At 40.9% G+C, this 20,187-nt stretch overlaps 1 protein-coding gene across 1 annotated transcript in view; it reads right to left on the reverse strand.

Annotated features, from left to right (window-relative positions):
* LOC124775796 (A-kinase anchor protein 9-like) overlaps positions 1-20,187 on the reverse strand; it is a 517,018-nt gene that overhangs the window by 278,666 nt on the left and 218,165 nt on the right. Inside the window, exons 16-17 of the mRNA XM_047250627.1 lie at positions 17,608-17,799; positions 8,981-9,151 (exon numbers count right to left, since the gene is read on the reverse strand). Coding sequence (XP_047106583.1) covers positions 8,981-9,151; positions 17,608-17,799 — 363 coding nt within the window. The remainder of the gene's footprint in view (positions 1-8,980; positions 9,152-17,607; positions 17,800-20,187) is intronic.

Below are 20,187 nucleotides of genomic sequence, written 5' to 3' on the forward strand. Positions count from 1 at the left end.
AGGCTGGGGGGTAATTCTCCGACACAGAGGCTCAAGCGAAGTGCTCAGCTAAGTGCTCGGCAATCGCGTTTGCATCAGTAGATAACACGCCATTTATGGTAACACCATGAACACCTGTTGAGGTCTGGTACCCGAAAAGACATTTGATCTTTGCCCAGACTTTGGAAGGTGATGTATGGCACCCAATGGACAAGACGTATCTCTCCCAACACTCCTGCTTCTGTCATTTGCTAACTTGGCGAATGCGGGCACGGAGCCGTTTAAAGGTTGTTAGGTGGTCCAGGGAAGGGTGCCACTTATGCTCCTGTAGAGCTTGCCGATGTTCCTTAATTGCTACAGCGACTTCCGGCGACCACCAAGGGACTGCCTTACGCCTCAGGTACCCTAAAGAGCAAGGGATCGTGTTTTCTGCAATAGAAACAATTGTTGTAGTCACCTGTTCAACCATCACATCGATGTTACCGTGTGGGTAGGCGTCTGTGGGCCTGATGCTGGGGCAGTGACAGGAATATGGGGAACTGGTCACTACCACACAGGTCGTCATGTGCTCTCCAGTGGATAGATGGGAGAAGTCCTGGGCTGCAAATTGATAAAGCAATGGCCAAGTAACTACCATGAGCCACACTAAAATAAGTGGCAGCCCCAGTATTTAAGAGGTAGAGGTCGAACTGAGGCAGTAAAGTTTCGACATCTCTGCCTCGGCCAGTAAGCACACTGCCACCCAACAAGGGGTTATGGGTGTTAAAATCTCCCAAAAGTAGGAAAGGTTTAGGGAGTTAATCAATCAGTGTATCTAATACATTCCAGGGTACTGCACCATCTGGAGGAAGATATATGAGGGTCACTCCAAAAGAAATGCACACTATTTTTGTAAAAATACAGTTTTCATTCTCATTGTGTGAAAGTTTTACAGTGTGTAGATACATCCTTCTCGCTTGTTTTCAAACTTAGTTCAACCTGTTCCCGTGAGTGGCGCCATCACAGCATGTCTTCAAGATGGCTGCTATACTTGACATTCATCAGAAGCAACGTGCTGTCATAGAATTCCTGTGCTGTGAAAACGAGACAGTGGGAAACATCCACAAGAGATTGAAAAAGGTGTATGGAGATGCTGCTGTCGATTGTAGTACAGTTAGTTGGTGGGCAAGCAGGTTACGTGATGAAAGTGGGCACGGCAATATTGAGGATTGTCCTTGCAGCGGCCGGCCTCGTACTGCACACACTCCAGACAATGTGCAGAGAGTTAACAAATTGATGGCTGCTGACAGACGCATCACAGTGAACGAATTGTAACATTACGTTGGGATAGGGGAAGGAAGTGTTTGCACAATACTGAAAGTGTTGGCGTTAAAAAAGGTTTGTGCCAGGTGGGTTCCCAGGATGTTGACAGTGGCTCACAAAGAAACAAGAATAATGGTATGCAGCGAACTTTAGGAACAGTACGAGAATGGTAGAGATGAATTTTTTGGAAGAATTGTGACAGGTGATGAAACATGGCTCCATCATTTTTCACCAGAGATGAAGAGGCAATCAATGGAGTGGCATCATGCAAAATCACCAAATAAAAAAAAATTCAAAACCACACCTTCTGCTGGAAAAGTTATGGCTATGGTGTTTTTCGATTCTGAAGGACTCTTGCTTGTGGACATCATGCCAAGTGGAACCACCATGAAGTCTGATGCATATGTGATGACACTGAAGACACTTCAAGCCCTACTGAGTCGTGTTCGACCACATCATCAAAAGCAGGAAGTTTTGCTGTTGCACGACAATGCTCGGCCACATGTCAGTCAAAAAACCATGGAAGCGATCACAAAACTCGGATGGACAACACTGAAACACCCGCCTTACAGTCCTGACCTGGCTCCATGTGACTATCATCTCTTTGGGAAACTGAAAGACTCTCTTCGTGGAACAAGGTTTGAAGATGATGACTCCCTTGTGCACGTTGCCAAAGGCTCCAACAGGTTGGTCCAGAAGTTTACCATGCAGGTATACAGGCGCTTGTTCCAAGATGGCGTAAGGCAGTTGAGAGGGATGGAAATTATGTGGAGAAACAAAAATATTGTTCCTAAAGGATGTATCTACACACTATAAAACTTTCAAACATGTAGAATAAAAGATGAATTAAAAAAAAATATACTGTGGATTTCTTTTGGAGTGACCTTCGTACATTGCAGACAGTTATTTCCTATGTCGTCCTTATTCTGACAGTCACAGTTTCAAGAGGGGTTTGAAGGGGCACAGTGTCACTACAGACTGAGTTTAGCACATATACACAAACTCCACCTGAAACCCGATTATAGTCACTACGGTCCCTGTAATATCCCTTACAGCTGCGGAGGGTAGGGGTCCGGGAACCAAGTTTCCAAGAGGGCAACGCAGATAGCAGGTGTAAAGCTTAACAGTTGCCGTAGCTCAGCCAGGTGGTGAAAAAACCACTGCTATTCCAGTGGAGGATGATGTCATTGCGAGACTGGGAAGGCATGGAACATTCAATGAGGTATTTTACGCCTCAGAGTCACCTGCTGCCACCGACTTATTGCCTGAGCAGTATAGATCCATTGTGTCTTGAGGGTTTGGTGAGATTTAGGTCCTCAGCGGATGCCAAAGTCTCCACCCCATCCTCAGATGCAGAGCTTGTACGTAGCAGTGACGTGGGTGCCACTGCAATTTCTTGGGTCTTAGGAGTTTTCTTTTTGGATTTCTCTCACTGCTCCTTGGGTTTCCATAGCTGGGAGGACTTCAATGGCTCAGTTTCTGGGTCTGAGGATGAGTGTGAAGCCCTACAACCAGCTGCTTTTGGGCTCTTCACACACTGGCAGGTGTCATTTTCCCCACAAGCAGAAACCTGGGAAGGGAGTGGCCCAAGGGAAGCCTTCCTAGTAAGAGAAGCCGAAAAAGACTTATGTTTCTCCAGCTTAGAAGTGGGGACGGACGTCCTCGATGGTTGGAGGGGCGTTGCTCTCGAAGTAGGTGGTGCAGGAGCAACAGGGAGGGAAATGGCCCCCACCATCAAGGGGGCAGGTGTAGTCTTCCGGATCTGAGAGGTGACTGGGGTTGGTGGAGCTGATGGTGCCAGAACTGTTGTAGCGGCGGCATAAGATGATGTCATACGCACGGTATTGAAGTTTTCTCTTAGCCTCAGTGTAGGTCAGCCGGTCCAGGGTCTTGTAGTCCTCTCTGGAGAATCCAGCAGTCTGGCGAGCAAGGCGAATGGTGCTCTCCGCAGTTGACACAGATGGGAGGTGGGGCACACGGAATATTGGGATGTGATGGGCATCCACAATCTCGTCATGTGACACTGGAAGTACAGCGGGAAGACATACGGCCGAACATCCAGCACTTAAAGCACCGCATTGGGGGAGCGATATAGGGCTTTACATCACAGCGGTAGACCATCATCTTGACCTTCTCGGGCAATGTATCACCCTTGAGGGCCAAGATGAAGGCACCGGTGACAGAAAATTGGAATAGAGATCAACATTAACATCATTTCCACCCTTTTTATTGCTCATGAAAACCACACACTGCATATTGTACCACCATACAGCGAGATCTTCAGAGGTCATGGTCCAGATTGCTATACACACCGGTACCCAGTAGCATGTCCTCTTGCACTGATGCATGCCTTTATTCATCGTGGCATACTATCCACAAGTTCATCAAGGCACTGTCGGTCCAGAGTGTCCCACCCATCAACGGCAATTCAGCGTAGATCCCTCAGAGTGGTTGGTGGGTCACGTCATCCATAAATAGCCCTTTTCAATACATCCCAGGCATGTTCAATAGTGTTCATGTCTGGAGAACATGCTGGCCACTCTAGTTGACCGATGTCATTATCCTGAAGGAAGTCATTCACAAAATGTGCATGATGGGGGCACGAATTATTGTTCACGAAGACAAATGCCTCGCCAATATGCAATATGGTTGCACTATCAGTCGAAGCCTAGTATTCACGTATCATACGTGCCTTCCATGACCACCAGCCGCATACGTCAGCCCCACGTAATGCCTCACCAAAAAAGCAGGGAACCTCCACCTTGCTGCACTCACTGGACAGTGTGTCTAAGGTGTTCAGCCTGACCGAGTTGCCTCCAAACACGTGTCTAACGATTGTCTGGTTGAAAGCAGATGCGACATCATCATAACACAATGTCCTGTGGCTGCACAAAAAGCATTACCCATCGTGGTGGCGTTGCTGTCAGGGTTCCTCCGAGCCATAATCCATAGGTAGCGATCCTCCACTGCAGTAGTAGCCCTTGGGCAGCCTGAGTGAAGCATGTCATGAACAGTTCCTGTCTCTCTGTATCTCCTCCACGTCTGAACACCATCACTTTGGTTCACTCCGAGACACCTGGACACTTTGCTTGTTGAGAAACCTTCCTGGCACAAAGTAACAATGTGGACGTGACCGAACTGCACTATTGACTGTCTAGGCATGGTTGAACTACAGACAACATGAGCCTTGTACCTCCTCCTTGGTGGAATGACTGGAACTGATCAGCTGAGCTGTTGGACCCCCTCTGTCTAATAGGCGCTGCTCAAGCATGGTTGTTTACATCTTTGGGTACATTTAGTGACATCTCTGAACACTGAAAGAGACTGTATCTGTGATATCCACAGTCAATGTCTATCGTCAGGAGTTCTGGGAACCGGTTGATGCGAAACTTTTTTTGATTGTGTCACCAATTTTTATTTTCATTTCCTTTTTTATTATTTGCAATGATTTTTTATCCTTCTTGACCGACTAAAACTCAATGCTGATAATCAGGAATTCACATCTCGTATCTCAATTGTATTGATAGTGAACTACAGGATTTAAGAATATGAAAAATGCCGTTAATTCTGCCACTGCCAGAGGTATGTCTAGGTGCGAAAGCAGCCCCATAATATACTGATTTTACTGCAATATCTATGCAATGTTCTATGAGAGCATGACAACTAGCCAAGCACTTGCATGGATGGCCACTGCCAAATTGTGGCTAAAGGCCATTTAGATAATACTGTAGTACTGAACATGACACACAGCACAAGGTGATTGACTTTAACGGCTGCATAATAACCTGTGCTGTTTGTACTTCAGAATGATATACTCCCCTTCCCCAATAACAACCAATGCTGTTTGGATTCCTGACAGTGATACAATTTTTTTCCGAATTATGGAAGTGGAAATGTTTTCTGCAAAATGTCTTTCATTCCCCACCCAATGTTAAAAATACAAATATACTACTAATGAGCCTGCCATCACCATGTTATGCCCTCTGAGTCCTATCAGTCTGAAACAACAAGTGTCTCATTGTTACATTGTACTTCTATGTACACTCAGTCCTTAGCTATAGTACATTTTCTTTGGCACCAAGTGCACGAAATATTCAGAGCAAAGAATAGGGCCATAAAAATAATAACTAAACATAGTACCTGAACTTACTGTACAACACTTTTTAAACAGTTGCATATTCTAACTGCAACGCCTAAATACGAAAAACATATACGTGTTAAATTAATCACAAAATCACTGAAGCACAAACACTAAGAAAAATTAAACAAAAAAACTGAAAACAATATTATCTATCAGTGAATCAAAGTGCACAATGAACTGTTCCAGGAAACAAAAGATGTAGCTGAATGCAGCATGTTTAAGAAGGGTGTTAGACCATACCTCTTAAATAATACATACTACAGTAAAGGACTGTTTTAATAATACAAAATAGGGATTGGTTAAAAAGACACAGGAATCATGCTCCAGGCACATGATGAACACAAATGAACAGCAATACCAGCTACATGCATAGTAGGAACATAAACACTGTCTCTTATTAAGCTAGTGTTCAACATATTGTAATGAAGTTGTTAAATGAAATATACATAGTTTTAGTGACTGTTTTTACATTAGTAACATGATTATAAAGAGAATGACAGAGAAAAATCTAATGTGCATACTCATGGGCCTTATGAGAAAAAGAACTAAAATGAAAATTTGCATAAGCAGAATTGTTACATTTTTAAAAATTCTACAGTTTAGTGTCTGGTAGCCTCATTGATGTGAGAGAAGATGTGTAGGAAACATTTCAGTGTGTTTGTAACGGAGGGGGGGGGGGGCCAGATTTGGAGGAGGTGAAAGGGGCCCAACTTAATGCTTCTGCACTGGGTCCCTCATGACTGTAGTTATACCCCTGGTGCTACCTCTATTTGGTCAGCAGAGCTCTATTCCCTCTGATGTATTGATTATTTGTGTCAACAAGAGATGATCACTTCATCGAAACCAGCTGTCAATGAAAAGATCGAGAGAGAGAGAGAGACTTTCAATTGTGCTTTCTCTTTCTTATTTAACCTATGTTTTATTTAAATAATTTAGTAGTAATGGTAATAACTCACCAAGCAATTGAGTCACCAACAATCATGTAAAATAGACTGAAAACATTTATAGCTTTTGGATGACTCCTCTTTCAACCTAAAGAAGCACCCTCCACCAACTCCTCCCCCCCCCCCCCCCTCTACACACAAACAAACATAACCACACATTTGGCTATTTGGCTACAATGTGCCAGCTCAATACACTGTGCTGGAACTGAAGTTCTGCTGCTTTACTGGGTTGAGGGGTTCTGTCACGTGGATTAGCTGAGGGCAGAAAAGAGACAGCATGAATAGGAGAGAGGGTGGTGGAAGAGTGGCAGACAGCAGGGAGGGAGGTAACAAGTGCATGGGATAGGAATGCGGGATGGAGAGGCAGCAGGTGCAGAGAATAGAAATGTAACATGGACACCATTGAGTTCGTGCAGCACACGGTGGTGTTGATGCATGTTTTCTTTTCAGAAGGAGGCTTTGGCTAAAAGCTAAATGTGCAAGTATTTTCATTGTGCCTGTCTGCAGTTCAGTGTGTGATCTTTATGGTGGGTAGTAATCTATCCTTTTCGTAATGCTGTTGATATTTCTCAGAGGAAAAAAAAAAAAAAAAAAAAAAAAAAAAAAAAAAAAAAAAAAAAAAAAAAAAAAAAAAAGAAACTGTAGCATATTGTTAAATGTTGTATGTCACCAGTACTAATATAGCAATAAGACATGAAGTAAGTAAAGTGTGGAAGACAGTGGGAGACACACAAGTGTCATCGAGAGAGAGAGAGAGAGAGAGAGAGAGAGAGAGAAACTACCTAGCTATAACATATTATACATCACTTAATCACTGCAAAAGAATGGAAGTAATGCAGAATAAATAATATAAACACTACTGTGAGAGAATTTTGTAAATCTAGTCACTATGGGCAACACTCTAATATACATATACAGGGTGTTACAAAAAGGTACGGCGAAACTTTCAGGAAACATCCTCACACACAAATAAAGAAAAGATGTTATGTGGACATGTCTCCGGAAACGCTTAATTTCCATGTTAGAGCTCATTTTAGTTTCGTCAGTATGTACTGTACTTCCTCGATTCACCACCAGTTGGCCCAATTGAAGGAAGGTAATGTTGACTACGGTGCTTGTGTTGACATGCGACTCATTGCTCTACAGTACTAGCATCAAGCACATCAGTACGTAGCATCAACAGGTTAGTGTTCATCACGAACGTGGTTTTGCAGTCAGTGCAATGTTTACAAATGCAGAGTTGGCAGATGCCCATTTGATGTATGGATTAGCACGGGGCAATAGCTGTGGCGCGGTACGTTAGGATTGAGACAGATTTCCAGAACGAAGGTGTCCCGACAGGAAGACGTTCGAAGCAATTGATTGGCATCTTAGGGAGCACGGAACATTCCAGCCTATGACTTGCAACTGGGGATCACCTAGAACGACGAGGACACCTGCAATGGACGAGGCAATTCTTCGTGCAGTTGACGATAACCCTAATGTCAGCGTCAGAGAAGTTGCAGCTGTACAAGGTAACGTTGACCACGTCATTGTATGGAGAGTGCTACGGGAGAACCAGTTGTTTCTGTACCATGTACAGTGTGTGCAGGCACTATCAGCAGCTGATTGGCCTCCACAGGTACACTTCTGCGAATGGTTCATCCAACAATGTGTCAATCCTCATTTCAGTGCAAATGTTCTCTTTACTGATGAGGCTTCATTCCAACGTGATCAAATTGTAAATTTTCACAATCAACATGTGTGGGCTGACGAGAATCCGCACGCAATTGTGCAATCACGTCATCAACACAGATTTTCTGTGAACGTTTGGGCAGGCATTGTTGGTGATATCTTGATTGGGCCCCATGTTCTTCCACCTACACTCAGTGGAGCACGTTATCATGATTTCATACGGGATACTCTACCTGTGCTGCTAGAGCATGTGCCCTTAAAAGTACGACACAATATGTGGTTCATGCACGATGGAGCTCCCGCACATTTCAGTCGAAGTGTTCGTACACTTCTCAACAACAGATTCGGTGACCGATGGATTGATAGAGGCGGACCCATTCCATGGCCTTCACGCTCTCCTGACCTCAACCCTCTTGACTTTCATTTATGGGGTCATTTGAAAGCTCTTGTCTACACAACCCCGGTACCAAATGTACAGACTCTTCGTGCTTGTACTGTGGACGGCTGTGATACAATATGCCATTCTCCAGGGCTGCATCAGCGCATCAGGGATTCCATGCGATGGAAGGTGGATGCATGTATCCTCCCTAACGGAGGACATTTTGAACATTTCCTGTAACAAAGTGTTTGAAGTCACGCTGGTACATTCAGTTGCTGTGTGTTTCCACTCCATGATTAATGTGATTTGAAGAGAAGTAATAAAATGAGCTCTAACATGGAAAGTACGCGTTTCCGGACACATGTCCACATAACATCTTTTCTTTCTTTGTGTGTGAGGAATGTTTCCTGAAAGTTTGGCCGTAGCTTTTTGTAACACCCTGTAAGTAAATTGAAGGGGAGCACTGCTGCAAGTTGCAGCATGACATTGCATGGAATCAGCGTAAGCTAGCATGCATATAATTCAAATAACTCAAATATATGTTTTAATCATTTTACATACCTATAGTCTGGTTCGGCTACATAAGGATCACAAATATGGGTAAGTGTTGTAAGGTGAGATGCATGGTCTCCCCCACCATTATAATACATGTCAGACACCAAGTCATTTTCTGATTCACAGCTACTGTCAGACATTTTCCGACTGTGCTGGCTGACAATTTCTTCAGAGTAGCTGAAACACAAATTGTCATTTTATAAAAATTGGTTAACTACTTTTTAATCAATACCTATTTGTACCGCAACAGCCAGAAGAAACCAAAAAGATAGAATATTTCATGTAACACACTGTTTCCAGACAAAAACTGTACAATTAGTGCCATTCACAAGAAATTGATACCGGTACAGTACTGGAGACACATTTTCCCAAAACTGTAGGTTGACTAGTTCCAGTCATCCATCAATTTTTTTTTAAACCCAGCAGAACAGTTACAACTTAGGAGATTAATAATTATATGTTTATCTTCTGTTTCCAGCATTTTCAAAGCTTTTATATGTAATGCTAGTTTACCTACACACCAAGCCACATATTTCAGTGTTTAGTTCAACATTTGCACATTTTTATAATAGTGTTAATGATGATGATGATGATGATAATAATAATAATAATAATAATAATAATAATAAATAATAATAATAATAATAATAATACTATTTCATCAAAAACTGTTATGCCTGCAAACAGTTTGGTATTAAACTACTTCTCATTAATAAAGTTAGTATGTGTCTGTTTTATTTTCAATACAGTGCAACTATGTTCCTGTCGTTATACCAAGAAATGCACTCAACACTGAAGTTTGCCTTATAACATACTTTCAACAGTAGTACTGCCTACAATGTTCAACTAATTTTCTTCTCCTTCTCTTGCTTGTGTTTGTCCCACATTGTCACAGTGTCGGAATGGTTAGAAACAGATTTGGCATGGTTAATTTTAAGGTGTGGCTTGGCATCCTTCCTACCACTATGCAGTTACCTGCCCAGGATGGAATAAGCGTACCCTAACTGCATATATGTACTACAAACCACAAGAAAGTGAGTAAAATTTTCTAAAACTTAGTGTATCACATAACTGACAGACTTGGGGTGTGTTTTTCAGATGATTTTCCACATCCCACTAGGTGATTACTGGCCTGGATACACAGAACAAATATAATTGGGTGAGTAAACAATTTTTGTACTCTCCTCTGTCTCCCCCCTCCTTTCCCCCATTTTCTTTTTTTATAAATTGTGACAAGATATTTGATTTTCTAATCTCCTTCTACATTAGTTTATGTGTCAAAACAGCTTATGTAATGTAAAAAGCATTTTACCAAATACCCTGGTCCACTATTGATACTCATACCAGCTAAAGATAATTGTGACAGCAGATATTTGTTAAGTAGTGTATAAGAAAGGAGCAGATACTGTGCGCCCCGGTCTGTGTTCGTACAGAGGATGTGTGGGCCATAACAATAACAGCAGTTGTCGGCAGTGTGCGATGCGTGGCATCACTTGGTGTCTGAGGCTATAAGAATGCTTTGACACTCCAATCTGGTGGTGTCTTGGACAGTTCAGGGTAAGAGGGTCACTGACAAAGTCAAAGGGGACCCAAAAATAAATGAAAAGTTAAAGAGAACTTTAGTGTATGGCCGATGGGTCAGGCATTATGTATCAGTAGATGTTAATGTTTGATGTTTGGTTTAACTACTTAGTGTTCTAATAACCAGGATCTCTCACTGTGAGACTTGAACACTTTAAATACAGAGAAGTGTAAATAAGAGTTCAAAGTTTATTTAGTAGCTAAAAGTAGTCGTGATGCAACATTTCAGTATCACCCAGCAAATATCAAAGTCGAGAAGAGAAGCAAGGTAATTCATGGTGGTGGGACAGAATAGGGGACCGTTCACAAGCAAGATTTATAAAAGGTAATTGGCAGATATGACACTGTGAAACCCAGCCAATACGTTTTCACTGTTTGTGATGAACAACCACCGAAACAAAGCATGGATACTGAGATCACCATTTACAAATTAAAATACAACAAAAAATTTCAAGAATTTCGACAAGATATTAAGAAGAATTAATTTGTTGCCCTTGGCAACTAATAATCATCAACAGAGCTTCAAGAGCTGTACACGGAAGTTTGTCTCAAGTTTTATTATCAAGATTGAGTAGAAAAACATTCCTTTAACTTGTGAATAAACAATTTTCATGAAGAAGGAATAATTTATTGCTGGAATACTGAACACCAACCAATGTAATGTTATGATGTGCTTGCACTGAAAGTACTAAGGAAGACCAGTGGAGTTTGCAATACGTAAGAGAGGTTGGTGACGAAGATAACTGATGTGATTGCGGCCAGCGGACATCGCACTGGTGCTCATCACACAACCAACGACTCTGAGACTTCGCACAGCACCATTACTGGTTCAACGGAAGTTGCATCAGCAGTCACCTACAGCTAAGCAAACATCAACATCATATTGGCAATTCAGTGGCAGTTTGCAGCCAACCTGCACCTTTTTTTTTTAAATAACTGGTAATAAGTGCAATTTTTTTCTAATTCCAGTCTTAACAGTTGGATGTAACAGACTGGACAGAGTGATATTATATTGAATATTGAATTTATTATTAACTACCAAGAAGTGAGCTATTATATCGACGTGGACATTTATGCCAGTGTTAATTGAAAAAATGACTACACAGGCATTACTTGCCAAATTAATGGACAAAAATACAAAATTAATGGAAACGGTTGAGGATATTACTAACATTAAGCTGGACAAAAGTAAGAGAATCTGGAGGAAAACCTTTCTAAGAAAGCAGAAGAGACTATTAAGACTGAATTTATGTCAAGGTTCACAGAACAGGACAACAAAATAACAGAGATAGAAAGTAAAACAAATTTATTAACAGAAAACTTATCATAAGAGGTACATAAAGTAGTTTGTCATGAGCTTAAGGAGTATTTCAAAGATGTGAACCAAAATTTTAAATTGGTTCACACCAAAATTTCAAACACGAATGAGAGAGAACAATCATTATGGCAACATAGGGTGTTAAGGCCATGTCTAACTTAACTAGTTTGGAACAAAGACTAAAACAGAAAGTATAGGACACCATTGAATCAACTGGAAGTATGATCATTTATGTGGATAACAATGTAAAACATCAACAGGAATTTCAAAAGATGTGGGATGTGTTAGGAGAAACTAAAAAAGCACTAGAGAGTAGACAAATTACCACATATCAAGAAAACAGACTTATGAGTACCGATAGTCATAAGAGTATTGGGTTTAAGCTTTATGGTAATAAGCATGTGAACACTAACGAATATGAAAAAGAGTTTTAAATTATTGATATGTATGTCTTAATATATTGTGTAACAATGAAAACAATCAATTATTTAGTTGTATAGAAAAAAAATTTACTCATCAAGTGGGGGCAGAACACTCACATACAAGACTGTTGTGCTTGGTTAAGCTTTCGGAGCCAGTGGCTCCTTATTCAGGCAGAAGGGTTGAAGGGGAAGGAAGAATGGCGAAGGGAAAGGACTGGAGAGGTCTAGGAAAAGGGGTAGTCTTTCTTTCCCATCCCATATGGTAAGTCTCCCCTGACTTGTGGTTCTGGGTGACTTTCCCAAAATCTACCCCTTTTCCTAGACCTCTCCAGTCATTTTCCTTCACCCTTCTTCCTTCCCCTTCAACCCTTCTGCCTGAAGGAGGAGCCACTGGCTCCAAAAGCTTACCAATCATAACAGTTTTTTTATGTGTGTGTTCTGCTGCCACTTGGTGAGTAGAATTAATATATTATGCGAATTACTGTCTGTTGGAGGTATTAAGTATGGTGGTAGAGTATCAGGGTAAAGTCATGCTTATTGTGATTAGCAAGTGAAATTTATTTATTCATAATTGGTGTACTAATAAGTAAATTGATAAAAAGCATTGGATTGAAGTGGATCTGTTCTCCTGATCCAGGTGGTGGTTTGGTTACACTATCCACAGTAAGGGATGACTGGATGAAGCAATTCTTTTATGAAACGATTTAAATCATTAAAGCGACAATTGATCACCTCAAAGAAGAGGTTTCCTAAATAGTTAAGATGGAGGTTTTTCCTAATTATAGTTTGTGAGGACCTTTTACGACAGATATGCAAAGAAGTCGGGTGATGCTGAGGGAATTAGATTAGGAAATGAGACACTTAAAGTAGTAAAGGAGTTTTGCTATTTGGGGAGCAAAATAACTGATGATGGTCGCAGTAGAGAGGATATAAAATGTAGACTGGCAATGGCAAGGAAAGTGTTTCTGAAGAAGAGAAATTTGTTAACATCGAGTATTGATTTAAGTATCAAGAAGTCATTTCTGAAAGTATTTGTATGGAGTGTAGCCATGTATGGAAGTGAAACATGGAAGATAAATAGTTTGGACAAGAAGAGAATAGAAGCTTTCGAAATGTGGTGCTACAGAAGAATGCTGAAGATTAGATGGGTAGATCACATAACTAATGAGGAAGTATTGAATAGGATTGGGGAGAAGAGAAGTTTGTGGCACAACTTGACCAGAAGAAAGGATCGGTTGGTAGGACGTGTTCTGAGGCATGAGGGGATCACCAATTTAGTATTGGAGGGCAGCGTGGAGGGTAAAAATAGTAGAGGGAGACCAAGAGATGAATACACTAAGCAGATTCAGAAGGTTGCAGTAGGTACTGGGAGATGTGGTGCTACAGAAGAACCAGTCTCAGGACTGAAGACCACAACAACAACAACATGCAAAGAAGTCAAATTTTACATAATTTAAAGCAAATAGGTCTCTTTACTGAGATAATAGACTAAGGAAACAAATGATACTCACCTACAGAGAGAGAGTTTAAGTATTTTCAAAGAAATGAATGTATAGACATAACAAAAACAGCTGTGACATGGTATAATGTTCAAATATCACCCATGACACTTACAATAAACAAAGCAGGTTTTGTTAAATATTGTTAAACATGAGATGAATTAATAGTCACTAGTGACACATATAAACATACCTGTTGAGGAAATGAAAATACTGATGATATAAATAAGAAATTATGTATGACATCTTCTGCTTTAGTGCAGGGATACATTGTGTAACAGGGCATTTTATCATACACTCTTGTCCAGTATCGATATTCTTACTAGCTAAAAATGATCATGATAGTGTATATTTGTTAAGCAGTGTACACAAAGGAGCACAAGGTCTGGCACTGAACCCAAGAAAATTCTGGTTGTATGTAAAATCGATAAGCAGATCTAAGGCTTCCATTCAGTTCCTTGTTGACCACTCTGGTTTGGCAGTTGAAGATAGCAAAAGGAAAGCTCAAGTTTTAAATTTCATATTCAAGAAATTGTTCACACAGGAGGATCATGCAAACATACTGTCATTTGACCATAGCACAGACTCCCATATGGATGACATAGTAATATTGTCACGTAGAAGAAGGTGTAATTAGATGAATGACGAACACTAACTTCACCTAACTTATTCAGCACATGCAAGAGCATGGAGCAAACTGCCTCCGGCCAGAACACATACAGCATATATACAGCTACAGAACATTCCAATACAATGATTCTTGACATTTGTGGATACTTCTAGAAAGTACTCGAACCAAATATAGAAATTAAAATTGTACAGTCCAGGTGAGTTTTGAACTCACAACCCTCCTTCCAACAGTTCAGTATCAGAACCATTACACCACGGTGCTACTCAGCTTCTTTTGCGATAATATGCATTCCTGATGTACAGAAACAACTGCATTCCTGGTATATAGAAACAACTGTAGGATGTGAAAACAATTAAATCACGACATCCTTATGGAATGCCAGTTTAATTTAACAAAGAGGACTCTACTGCATTAGCCCCTTACCTAGCTTGCATTTATCATGAATCTCTCGTCCAGTGCTAAGTCTCAAGCAACTGGAAAAAAAGAGCAGGTGACTCATTATATAAGAAAGGTAAAAGAACAGACCTGCAAAATCACAGACCAATATCACTAACTTCTGTTTGCTGCAGAATCCTTGAACATATTCTCAGTTGGAATATTACACACTTTCTTGAGACAGAGAACTTTATGTGCATGAATGAGCATGGTTTTAGAAAGCGTCACCCATGTGAAACTGTTGTGACTTGGCAAGACAGCCAAGCCACTATGAGAGGAAGCCGAAAGGCACGCGTTTAAGCTCACACAGGCTGGCGTGAGGTCTGGAACAGTTAAAGGAATAGAGACTAGCAAAAAAGGTATGTAGCTTCTGGAATACTTAACTTTAATCCATAATTGGTGAACATCGGTCTGACGGTACATGCATCACAAGATAAATAGCAACTGATAATGACGCCTTGCTAGGTCGTAGCAAATGATGTAGCTGAAGGCTATGCTAACTATCGTCTCGGCAAATGAGAGCGTAATTTGTCAGTGAACCATCGCTAGCAAAGTCGGCTGTACAACTGGGGCGAGTGCTAGGAAGTCTCTCTAGACCTGCCATGTGGCGGCACTCGGTCTGCAATCACAGATAGTGGCGACACGCGGGTCCGACGTATACTACCGGACCGCGGCCGATTTAAAGGCTACCACCTAGCAAGTGTGGTGTCTGGCGGTGACACCACAGAAACTCAGCTTGTCCTTTTTTCACATGATATACTGTGAACTGTGGATGAAGGGCAGACAGACAGATTCCATATTTCTAAATTTCCAGAAAACATTTGACACAGTGCCCCATCGCAGGCTGTTAAAGAAGGTATGAGCATACTGAATAAGTTCACAGATATGCAAGTCGCTTGAAGACTTCTTAAATAACAGAACCCAGTATTTTGTCCTAGATGGCGAGTGCTCATCAGAGACAAAGATATCGTCAGGAGTGTCCCAGGGAAGTGTGATATGACCGCAGTTGTTCTCCATAAACATAAATGATGTGGCTGACAGGGTGGGCAGCAATCTGAGGCTGTCTGCTGACGATGCTCTGGAGTACAGTAAGGTGTTGAAGTTGAGTTACTATAGAAAGATACAAGAAGACTTAGACAAAAGTTTTAAGTTGGTGTGCGGAATGGCAGCTAGCCCTAAATGTGGAAACATGTAAGTTAATGCAGGTGAGTAGGAAGATCAAACCAGTAATGTTCGGATACAGTATTACTAGTGTCCTCCTTGACACAATCAGGTCATTTAAATATCTGGGCATAATGCTGCAAACTGATATGAGGAGAAACGAGCATGTGAGAACTGTGGTAGGGAAGGCGAATCGTTCACTTTGGTTTATTGGGAGAATTTTAGTAAAGAGTGGTTCATCTGTAAAGGAGACCGCGTATGGGACACTAGTGCAAACTATTCTTCAATACTGCTTGAGTGTTTGGAATCCATACCAGATTGGACTGAAGGAAGACATCAAAGCAATTTAGACGTGGCCTGCGAGATCTGTTACCAGTTTGAACAATACGTAAGTGTTACTGAGATGCTTCAGGAACTCAAATGGCAATCCATGAAGGGAAGGCGACGTTGTTTTTGAGAGACACTATTGAGAAAATATAGAGGACTGGCATTTGGAGCTGACTGCCAAATGATTCTACTGCTGCCAACATACATTGCCCATACAAACAACAAAGATAAGATATGAAAACTAGGGCTCATACAGAAGCATACAGACAGTCATTTTTCGCTCACTCAATTTTTGAGTGGAATAGGAAAGGAAATGACATGTGGTGGTACAGAGTATTCTCCGCCACGCATGATACGGTGGCTTGCAGAGTATCTATGTGGTTGTAGATGTAGATACTGAGCATCCTGGCCTGTGTTTGTACAGAGGGTGCATGCACTGTAACAACAAGGGCAGTGGTGAGCAGTCATGTGATGTGCAACGTTCACTTGCTATATGCAGTTAATCACTCTTCTGTTGAAGAGAGCTTTGATGTACGGCCTGAGGGTTAGATGTTATGCATCAGTAGGTGTTGATGCTTCATGTTTGGTTAACATACTAAAGAACGAGACTTGAAGAGTTTTAAATTCACAGAACAGTTCATCAGTGCACCTGATAAATGCGACGTTGTCATCTGCCGAAATATTGCGCTTGTTAGATACTGACATCCAGCAGTTCATCTTTGAACTATTTCGACACAAAATACACTGGGAGAAGCTGAAGAATCACACTATTAAATCTTGATCAGCAGATGTACTAATACAACATATAATGTAAAGGAAAGTAGCAAGGATGAAATTCTCAATGAAACAGACTTATAATTTAAATAGTAAAGCCCATTACCTGACCATGCTGAATATGAGGGCCCTCTTTCCCTTATTATAACAATTGTTAGAGATAAACCTAATCACCCACTTGTTTTGAGAATGTTTGCATCACCTTTCTGATTCACTGGACACACTCCTCATCCCTTCCACTAATAGTTCCCAATGTTAATACATTGTTGGTTACATCATCAGCGACTGCTGGATAGACAAGTTGTAGACATATTTATGGCTGATGCCTAATATAAAATATGTTTTTACTACTGCATAGCTGTGACATTTTCAATATTTTTCTTCCTGAATTCTAAATACATACATATTTTTCAAAATAATTATTACATGATGAGATATTGTTATATGTCTTCAGAGGTACAATGCTACAATGATCTTCCACTTACTGCTTTTCAACTTCTGCAACTTTCTGCTCAAAGTACCGACGAAGTTCTTCAACTTCTTTAGTGTACTTTGCTTCAAGTTCCTGTCTCACATCATCTAAGGCTGAAATGTCTCCACACTTAATTCCAGCAATTAAGTCACGCAGTTTTGAGATTTCAACATCTCGTTCATGTGATAATAAGTCAACAGCAAGCCTTTAAAAACAAATGTAAAAATGAAATAAACCAGTTAACATAAACAAAGTGAACAAAACAGAGAGCAAATAATAAATAAAGATAAATAAATGAACAAAATAAGAGTAAAATGTTACAGATGACTATTTGCAAGGCAAATCAAGCATAAATAATAATAATAATAATAATAATAATAATAGCTAGTGTTGGGTTACTAGCCCCCATTGAGCGTCTCCCCAGTAAGCTGATAAAGGAACGTCTTCCAGCTACAGATGTCATTGGGGAAACCAAACACCTTGGCCACTGCAAAACTAGCTAAGGCAAGGAAAATCCCTGACAGGACCCACAACTGCTTTGTGATCAACAGTGGAGGAAGACCACAGTACATAACGATGGCGAAGATGGATGAATCGGTCAATGATCAAGAAGTGTCTGTACCCTTTGTTAGGGACAGCCTTTTCACATCTGGTAGTAGGCATACAAGGACTGTTCAGAAAATTCTGGTACATTCGTAACTTCACACCAATGGTGTGCTGGAGTGAAATGGGATTGGCATCCCTGCACATGCCTATGTTTAATGTGTAACTGCCAGAAGTTTCATTGTTGTTTGTCTGTTAATTATTGTTCAGTACTATATTGAGTAGAATGTTGTGTTGCACAGTTTGCGAATTTTGAGATGGCAGAGTTAGAGAAGCAACGTGTCTACATTAAATTTTGCATGAAACTCAAGAAAAGCTTTACAGAGGCAAACAAATGATGCAGAAAAACTACAGTGATGAGTGCTTAAGCCTTACACAGTATTATAAATGGTTCACATGGTTTAAAAATGGCCGGATGGAAGTTAAAGATACTCCTATCAGAAAGCCCTTCGACATCTACTGATAATGCTCATGTCAGGAATGTCAATGAAATTGTGCATGACAATCAAACACTGTTCACCTAAGAAATTGCAGAAGAATGTAACATTTCAGTTGGATCATATCGTAAAATCCTGACACAGCATCTTGGCATTCATCGCGTGACCACCAAGTTGGTCCCACAGCTCACGAGTCAAGACAAACACCTTCACCTCACATATCTGTGAAGATCTTTTGGATTGCACAAATATGAACGAGATGTTTCTTAATAGAATCATAACTGATGATGGGACATGGGTGTATGGTTATGATATTGCTTCAAGACCAAAAAAGATCATCAGGTCAGGTTGTATGTCAATGCCATGCTGATAGTTTCCTTTGATTTTCAATTATTAGTTCATCAATTCGTGCCACAGGGACAAGCTGTTAATTGATGGTACTACTGGGATGCGTTGCAATGCCTGTGAGAAAATATGAGAAGGAAACAGCCTGAAATGTGGTGAGACAATTCATGGCTCTCGCATCACAATAACACACCCACACATTCATCCTTGCTGGTGTGTATGTATCACACAAAAAATGACCTCACCATGCTGCCTCACCCTCCATACTCTCCAGACCTGGCCGCTGCGGACTTTTTTTATTTCCAAAGTTGAAAACCCCTTTAAAAGGATGAAGATTTGCAATGATAGATGATCCACCAAGAGGTGTACCAAGACTGTTTCTGGAAGGGGAAATGGTCTTGGGAGTGGTGCATCAATTGTGAAGAGAGTATTTAAAGGACACCATGCACAATAATTAAAAGGTATATACAGAAAAATTTTGTGAAGAAAGTTTTGGAATTTTTTGAACAGGCCTCATAAAACACTCAGATAATAAAATTGTGAGTCCCTCAGAAAAGTATGCATCCCGGGGTCCACCAGAGCAACTCTGGAGCTGCAGCTGGGGGTAACAGCTTAAATGCCAGGAGTGATGAGAGGAATTCCAGGCCTCCCAGTGGGTCATGCTAACCAGCTACTGCCATACACTAAAAGCACCCAATGTTTGCAGCTCACATTTACTTGTGAACTAGAAGTGTTACTTCACAGTCAAGCACAGCTTAGATGCCACTCACAAAAGACAAACAAACTGCTAGCACACATGAAATGGCCTGATGATATGAATGTGTTCATTATGCGCCAGTATTATTTAATCGTTAGGTTTGAGACTAAGGTCATTAATTACGTAGCAGAGCTACATGTACAGTATAGTAAGCAGTACAATTCTCTGAAAGTTACACAACAGAGAGCAGCACAGCCGAAACTTGCTATTCTAGCAAGGAACCTGATACCAGCACCAATACTGAACAAAATCAAATCAGAGACTGCTCAAATTACACAAATTTAAAATTTCTCACTTTACTCAGAAGGCAATTTCACCTTTGAACAGCACAGATGATGATTATGAACCCTGAAAAAAACTGTTATAGTATACCAGGAACAAGGTATCTCAAGGGAACTAGATGATAATAAAACCTCAGTGCTGAACTTGATACAGCCCTTGTGGGAAATGG

Source organism: Schistocerca piceifrons, chromosome 2, assembly GCF_021461385.2.
Source record: "Schistocerca piceifrons isolate TAMUIC-IGC-003096 chromosome 2, iqSchPice1.1, whole genome shotgun sequence".
Taxonomy (NCBI): domain Eukaryota; kingdom Metazoa; phylum Arthropoda; class Insecta; order Orthoptera; family Acrididae; genus Schistocerca; species Schistocerca piceifrons.